This window comes from Lolium perenne, chromosome 5 (genome assembly GCF_019359855.2).
Source record: "Lolium perenne isolate Kyuss_39 chromosome 5, Kyuss_2.0, whole genome shotgun sequence".
In the NCBI taxonomy this organism is placed as follows: Eukaryota; Viridiplantae; Streptophyta; class Magnoliopsida; order Poales; family Poaceae; genus Lolium; species Lolium perenne.
Window position 1 is genome coordinate 228,810,236 of NC_067248.2, and position 8,551 is coordinate 228,818,786.

Consider the following 8,551-nt stretch of genomic DNA (forward strand, 5'->3'; position numbering starts at 1 on the left):
CTAACCAATTTTTAGTTTTTTTTTCAATTTAAGCTTGACACAAAGGTAAATTCTCTAGATATGCAACTAAGTGAATTTACCTATATGACAAGATCAACTACTAAGCAAGATATAGCTAGACAATATATAGGGAGCTAATAAGAATAGAGGTAACCGAGAGTGGAGCACGCGGAGACACAGAGATGATTCTCGTAGTTCCTTCCTTTTGAGGGGAAGTACGTCTACGTTTGGAGGAGTGTGGTCGCCACGAAGGCCAGACCAATGCCACAAAGGCTTCACTCAGGTCTCCTGTGAGCAACGCCACAAAGGCCTATCCCACTTCCACTAAGGGATTTCCTCGAGGAGGAAATCGGGCCTTTACAAGGTTCTTGGGGCACACATCCACAACCGAATTGGAGGCTCCCAAAATCAACCACAAACAACTAGGATTTCCAAAGAGGAACACTAGCAAAGGGGCCCTCAAGCATATGAGAGAGAAATGCAAATCGCTTCGGTGAAGATGTAGATCGGGGTCTTCTCCTTCGATTCTCCAAAGATCAAGAGCTTTGGATGGTTGGAGGAGGAGAACTTGTAATTCTTGTGTTTCTTGAAGTGACTCAAATGGTGGATGAACATGGGCAGCAATGAGCAACTTGAGCTGGAAGAAGAAGTAGGTATCTAAACCTCCCACCAATTATAGCCGTTGGAAACTCTGGGACCGGAAATTCCGGTGTAAGTTGGGGCCAGAATTTCCGCCCCCCCCCCCCCTCCCGGAATTTCCGCCCCGTCGACACAATTGTCCGATCAAATTTCCCGGGGTGTACTGAGAGCCTGGACCCTCAGGTCCTTAGCGGAATTTTGGGGGCCGGACATTTTGTGAAATGTCCGGGCCGAAATTTTCGCCCCCCGGAATTTCCGCCCCTTCGACAGAAATGCCCGGGAAAATTTCCGGGGGGGGGGGGGGGGGGTATCCAGGGGCTCTTGACCGTAAGTCCTTAAAGAAAATTTGGGGGCCATAAATTCTCAATTTTCGGCCTGGAAATTTTCTTCCTTTCTTCTTCCTTTTCATCCACGACTTTTCCCTTTTTAATACTTCTCACTTCAACTATAATGTAGATCAAATCTGCACACTAAGCCACATTAGATCATCACATATGTTGTCATCAAACACACAAAACATAATTATGGAGAGGTGTTCTTCCAATCTCCCCTTTTTGATGTTTGATGACAACACACGGATTTGCAATAAACTTACTAGAACCATACAACATGTTGACACTAAGATAGAGGCACCCCCCCCTAGATGTGTGCATATACATAGTTTGCATTGGAATACAAATGCACCACACATCGGTTCGAGTGACCTCGACAGTTAGGTTAGGCAACATGACACAATAATAAGAGCAAGAGACATAATCACATATAGTTGAGACTTGTGATAGAGATCATACCCATATGGTGATATAGAATACCGAATACCATAAATTACACACCATATAATAATGCATAGTCTCAATATATAAAATACCGAAATCCATGTCTCACACAATGAACCATACTCCAAGCACACATAACATAGTTCAACACAAATGAAAGCCAAATGTTCAACAAATAAAAGGGACACAAGATCTCAAAGAGTGGTAAAAGGCATATGCTTGTGTCCTCCCATGCAAATCCCGAGGAAATCCTACATAGAACAACTTCTCCCCCTTTGACATCGAAACGCCAAAAAGGGAGAAGAGCGATGCTAAGCGCCCCAAGAGAATCACTCCGAGCTCGAGCTTGTCTTGTCGTTGCCTATTCGACGGTACCTCGGAGGAGGGATCCTCACGAGGGGGAGAAGAAGTAGGGGCCATCGGGCGGAGAGTCCTCGGGACGGTGGTACGCGATTTACCCAGCTTCGGAACACCAGCACGATGATAGGGCCTAATGTTGCTTGTCTGGAATTATCTGGGTGCTTTTGCGTTGTTACAATGAGTTGTGGTTGTGCCTCAAGGGCTCCCGGGATCCGGCTTATACAGGCGCCAGGATCTAGGGTTTACACGGAGAGTCCTAGCCGGAATACAAGATGCCTAACTACGGAATATTACATTGCCGTGCACATCAAGGATCCACCTTTCTTTATACGTCGTATTGGATCCGGATACTTCATGGGCTTTCACGGATCTGAATACCTGCATGTTCCTGGGCTGGACTTCATCCATCTTCTATCAACAGCAACTGGGTCGCCCGATGGGTCATATGCCACCATCACCATCTGTGGGTCACCCGGGCTTGCCGGATCTAGACCAGGTCGTTGATATACCCATAAAGTATACCCACAACAGTAGCCCCCGAAGTTCTTCAAGATTCGTTATTCCTCCACCTATCTCTGTCCGGATCCGAAGAGAATCTTGAAGATCTTCCAAAACTTCATCGTTTCCGACTTCATTCAACCGGAAATCATTCGTTCTTTTGTAATGGTAACTTAGCAGATTTCTTGCCCACGTCGCTCATAACTTCCCCTTTTCCCGCGCTAAATTTTCGGATCTGCAGATCTCTAGCCAGAAATTTCGGAGGCGTGCAGTTGGGTCACCATTTCTTCCATTTCACCGCTTTTGACCTAAGACCAGTGGTGATCATCCAACGGTGCGACCGTTCCGTTCCCAACGTAGGATCCAACTCACGAATCTCCACGCGGGGTCTATAAATACCCCATTCGCTCGGTCATTTTCACTTTTTCACCGCATCTCACCACTTCGTCTTCTTCCTCGCACCAGTGCCACCCGTTATATCTCACTCCGACGAGCTCCTTCCCGGAAAGCTTCAAGCACTGCCGCTCCAATGCCTTCCTCAACCCGAGCTGCCGCGTTTGATCGGGATTTCATCTCCGTCGCCGATTCGTGGTCTCGCCGGAGGCCTGCGCGTCAAGCCTGCGAGCTTCTCCTTCGCCAGCATCACGGGGAACCGTCACGCCATTGCCGGTAAGTCCATCGGACTTGTAGAAGATAGAATATAGTGGGATCCAGATTCCTGAGTTTTTACCATATGCATGCAGCCGGAAATATGTCCACTAGCTCACCTAGGTTAACTGGTAGCTCTCCGAATAGCCCGCCACCAAACCCAACGGAACCAAAATTCGTTGAGCCCTTAGCATTCCTTCCGCCCAATATTTCCGATACTAGGCTAGCTCAACCTTACTCCTCCTCTTCCAGCAATATTCTCGGTCGGATCCCAACTATTGAAGAGATCCAAGCGGAGCTAGAAGGGCAAGTTAGGATGGCTGCTAAGGTTCTGGAGGCGGAGCAAAAGAAAGGATCGAAGGCCCGAAATCGTGAAAGGGAGAAGGGTCAATGGTGGCCCAGTGAGGTTACTGATTCGGAAATAAAAAGCCTTCAAAAAGGAAGGTCTCATAGCTCAGGATACCTAGATTTTCAACAAATACTCCAGCACTCCGACCCAGAGCCTGACGAACGTGTCTTCACCAAAGCTTGGGTGGAGCGCGACGGCCTTTCTCTTCCTCCTTCCGAATTCTTCCTATCGGTACTTAACACATATGGTCTCCAGCCACATAATATCTGTCTGAACTCCTTCCTCCTCCTCTCCAACTTCGCAACTCTCTACGAAGGCTATCTCAGAGTCCGACCGGAGGAGGAGGAGGAGGAGGTCGTCAGGTGTGGGTGGGCGAGGAGGAGGGACAAGAAGGGAGGAGAAAGAGGAGAAGGGAGAAAAGGGAGAAGGAGGAGAAGTGGAGGATTAGGAGGAGGAGAAGGGAGAAGAAGGACAAGTGGAGGAGGAGGCCACCGAAGTTCAAAATTCGGCTCCAAATTTCTGTGGCGCATGGGCATATGGTGCGCCACAGATTTTTTCTTCGATTTTTTTATTTTTGCAGAAAAAATCTTGACTTTGCCGTACTATTTTACTCTTTTCGAATTCGACGATTCTAAAAATTGGCTAACCGGACAAATCCCGATGAATTCGGATGTAGCATTTTCTCCCGGTCATTTTGATATATTGTGCGTTTTTCTGAGTTCGTATGCAACCACAAATCCAGTTTGATGATTTTGCAACGCAATTTCGCAAAAAAGTCGAAATTCATGTTTGTTAATTCTCAGTTGTACTAGATGACGTAATACATGCGCACCTCGAAGGATTTTATTTTTTGAAATTTCTATCTATTTCTTTTCTATTTTACAGAGGTAAGGCAATCCAGTGGTGGTGGTGGTGGAGTTGCGTGGGGAGCAAAAAACCGTACACATTACGTGGCGCATATTGGCATACGCCACATAAATTTGGACTTCTGTGGCGCATATTGCCGTATGCGCCACAGAATTGTGGCCTCGTGAAGTTAGTGATGGACCCCCGCAAGGAATTTTGTGGCGCATGTTGTTGATTTTTTGTGGCGTATGTGGGCAAATGCGCCACAGAATTCCTTTCGCCCATGTACAGTACTGGATCCCGCGTGGACCCCATGGAGGTTATATGGCGTATCCGTCTACATGCGCCACGGAAAGGCAAAGTTCTATGACGCATTAGTTCTATATGCGCCATAGAAATTAGAAATTTCTATGAAGCATATTTTTTGGTGCATCATAGAAATAATTTTGTGGAGCACACACTTTTAGGTGCGCCACAGAATACATTTCTACCTATATAGTTTTTCTAGTAGTATTTTGTCAATTTGTCATGTGACACATATAGTTTTGTTGACTTGTGATCAGAGTATAAGAGTTTTTAAACAAAGTATTAGATTATTATTTCTAAATTTTTATAGTTGCCATGCACTAAGTTACCTATTATTGAGTGAGCTTTTTTTAATCAAATGTGATACCTATAAATACAAAATTGCAGGCCACTTGTATACAATTTGATTTACCTATTAGGTGCCATTGGGTACGGTACCCGTCGATATAAGCATGGATAAGTTATACGGTGAGTACGTGTACCGTCGGTATAAGCATAGATAAGTTATACAATTTTGCTATGTCTCGATCAACCGAAATTTTATTAAGCCTAAACCAGTTATAAAAAAAATTAAGTTGTACTTTTTGTTAAAAAGTGTGATTGTACTTTTCTGCCAGTTGCAATTTTCTGTCAGAATGTACAACTGAATCAAGTTGTACTTTTTTTTGAAAAACAGTTACACATTTCTAGTTACACTCTTCTTTGAAAAACAGTTCCACTTTTCTAAAGTAACTGAGACTTAAGAAAATAAATCTGTGTCAAAATATAAGTAGAATTTTTGCACTTTTCTTTGAAAAAGAGTTGCACTTTTCTAAAGTAACTGGATCTTAAGAAAATATGTGTCAAAATATAAGTACTTGATGTATCTAGAACTAAAATATGTCTAGATACATCCATATTAAAGTCAATTAATATGAATCAGAGGGAGTAGAATTTTGTGTCAATTAACTATACACGGATAAATTTTGCAACAGTTCTTTATTTTAATACCAGTTGACTATACGGTATAGGTATGGTTGTATGATCTATCCTATCCTACCTATACCCTACCACTCTACCAGTGCCATCCTTACTGGTAGTTGGTACACGGGAATTTATCTGGAGCAGTAGAGATAGCGAGCGAAATTCACGAACGAAGAATACAACATTCGGAGTAATCCTTTGCTCCGGTTAAAACCAAAATGTTCAGATACCAGCAGGGAACGCCTTCTCCTCGCACCTTCTAAAACAGGACGGCGTCACCTCCTTCCTACTCTCTGCTCCTCGATGGAAATACACTACCGGCAGCCGCACCTACGTACTCTTCTCCTACCACTATAGCACGGCTGGCTGGCAGCGCGCTTCACCACGACCATGTCACCGGGCTCGGCTGGCAGCTCGCCGCCGGGAGCGGCTGCGGTACCATGCAGTGCTGCGGCCACTGCTGGTGCGTCGTTGAGGGCTGGTCGGCTCCGTCCTGCTCCACATCCATGGACGTGTCCTCGGCGTCCATCATCTCCGTGGCCGTGGACGGTCCCTGCACGCGGTGCGGCGCCCACGGCGCCCATGGGACCATGGCCATGTTGGAGTTCTCCTCTCCGGCGAACATCGCTCGGTGGTTGCTCGCCTCCTGCAGCATGGTGCCTGCACGATCGAATCAGTTCTCGTCAGTTCCATCGATCCCAGCAGTTAGGACTGAACTAGCCCAAATGAACAGCGTAACTCGACGGGACTAGCAGTGGCACGCACCCTTGAGCCCTTGGATCCAGTCGGGGCTGACGCGGAGAGGGGCGCCGGGCCGGAGCGGGCCGAGCAGGAGGCTGCGCGCGGCCTCGGCGGGCCTGTACAGCACGATCGCCCTCTCCTCGTTGGCCCCGGGCGCCGGCACCTCCACCGGCACCACCGGCACGTCGCCGCACATCGGCGGCGCCCCCTCAACAACCCCGAACTCCGGCACCGGCTGCGTCTGAGGGAGCGGCGGCGGCACGACCCCGCCGGGCGCGACGGGCGGAACGTCCGCGTCCTGCGCACACCGAAAACCAAATCAAACACCTTAGCAAACTCGAGGATTAAGGAGAGAACGGGGAGCGAGCTGGGTCGGGTTGCCAGAGCACGTACCAGGCGGCGGCTCTTGGCGGCGCGGAAGGGGACGGGGAATCCGGGGCCGCCGCCCACGTCGTCGTCCAGCCACAGCTCCGGGGCGTCCGCGCCTTTCCTCTTCACCCCCGCCACGTCGCCGCACATCAGCGCCATGTCCTCCTGCGTCCCCAATCCCGCCACCGGCTGCGTCTGAGGAAGCGGCGGCGGCACGACCGCGCCGGGCACGACGGGCGTCACGTCCGCGTCCTGCGCACACCCAGAAACCAAAACAAACACGCCGCCGCTCAGCAAAATTGAGCGAGACCGGGAGAACAGGGGGCGAGCTGGGTCGGGTTCGGCAGGCACGTACCAGGCGGCGGCTCTTGGCGGCGCGGAAGGCGGCGTGGAACCCGGGCCCGCCGTCGTCCAGCCACAGCTCCGACGCGTCCGCGCCCTTCCTCTTCAGCGCCGGCGCGGCGTCCATGTCCATCACAACAATTTCGTCGACCGTCGATCGGCTGGTGCTGGGGCGCGCTAATCGAGAGACACTAATCCAGTGCGGGCGAGTAGTGGTGGAGATTCTGGTCCGGCGCTTCGGCGGCGAGTGTTAAGAAGAAGGGGAATTTTCGAGGGTTGCAGAAGGTTCGGGGCTCGCGGTCGCGAAGGCTCTAGAATGTTTCCGTAGGCTTTCCGTTCTGTTCTTGTGCTTACGTGTGCGCGCGGAATGTTTCGATAGGGCGCTGACCGGTGGCTCCCGCAGTACTGTGCTGTAGATACTTTTTCCACAACAATGCTATGCGTTTTGTGTTTGATTTCTTTTTCCAATAATGCTACTTCTACGGATAGGCTTGTACGGAAATTTCTTAGAGCAGCAGACCAGGCGTCGAACCTCCATCCACGCAATAACCGTTGTTTTTCAGCTTTGGGCGAAATAAAGGTCAGTCCAGGCTCCAGAGTCCAGACACCGCATCGAACTCTAATACTAAAAAAAAAATCCGAGTCATCCAGTTCCGCGTCACGAAAACTTGGCGAGGCTGTGTGAGCGCGAATCCCATCTTCTCCTAGCGTTGGCGTGAAGGGACATTCAACTCCCTTTCCCCCTTCGCCCACCAACCACCTCCGATTTCACCGCCTCCACCACTCTCCGGCCTTCGCAGCGGCGCGCTCGCACCGAGATGTAAGCCCTCAACCCTCCGCTGCTCGTGGACCAGGCAACGTCGCGCGGACCGATTCCACCCACCACAACCGGATCTAGCGCCACCGCAGCAGCAACCACCGACGAGATCGTGGTCGACACCCCGCATCAAGCTGTCCTCCCCAACATCAAGCGGGTGAAGAGGCCGGGCAACAAGTCGCCGACGCAGAAGAAGTTGGCGCCGAAGAAACCCGCCGCGAAGAAGTCAGCCGTCGCCAAGATGGCGTCGTTGACAGCTTTGATGGCGGTGATGGCGAAGATGCCATCGACATCGGCTGTTGCGCACAAGGTGGTCGAAAAAAGTCTCGCAGTTGATTTTGCGTTGGAGCCGTACGTTGACATACACAACGACGCATCCGTCGACATCGATTCGCTGCCGCTCGCGGATTACGGTGACTACAACGACGGCTTGGGGAGGGACTCAAGGGCGATGAGTTTGGGGAAGATGAAGACGTCGGCGGCGATGAGAAAGATGACTTGGAGGAGATAGAAGAGGGGGCGTTCGATGGGGCGGTGGCCAAGGCGAAGGGGAGAGTGATCCGTGATACATCTCAAACGATCTATAATTTTTGATGCTCCATGCTTGTTTTACACCAATTCATATATGTTTTGCTTACACTTCGTTGCACTTTTACATGATTTCCGGCACTAACCTATTAACAAGATGCCACAGTGCCAGTTCCCTGTTTTCTCCTGTTTTTTATTTCAAAAAAGTTGTACATGAAATATTCTCGAATTTGGACGAAACAAAAGCCGAAGTCAATATTTACCGAAAATGAAGACGAAGTCCGGAGAGGGGACGAAGTGGCGCCACAGGGCGGCCAAACCACCCCATGGCGCGGCCTGGGTGTGGCCCGCGCCTAGGGGTGGTGTGCC

The 8,551-nt window shown here is 49.9% G+C and overlaps 1 protein-coding gene across 1 annotated transcript; it reads right to left on the reverse strand.

The window, feature by feature from the left end:
• Positions 1–5,547: 5,547 nt before the first annotated feature.
• LOC127302169 (uncharacterized) lies at positions 5,548–7,149 on the reverse strand. Its single transcript, XM_051332572.2, has 4 exons — positions 6,851–7,149; positions 6,520–6,747; positions 6,151–6,424; positions 5,548–6,045 (listed from the first exon to the last, which is right to left on the reverse strand). The coding sequence occupies exons 1-4, from the start codon at positions 6,968–6,970 to the stop codon at positions 5,765–5,767; spliced, it is 903 nt and encodes a 300-aa protein (XP_051188532.1). The 5' UTR covers positions 6,971–7,149; the 3' UTR covers positions 5,548–5,764.
• Between the last annotated feature and the right edge of the window lie 1,402 nt (positions 7,150–8,551).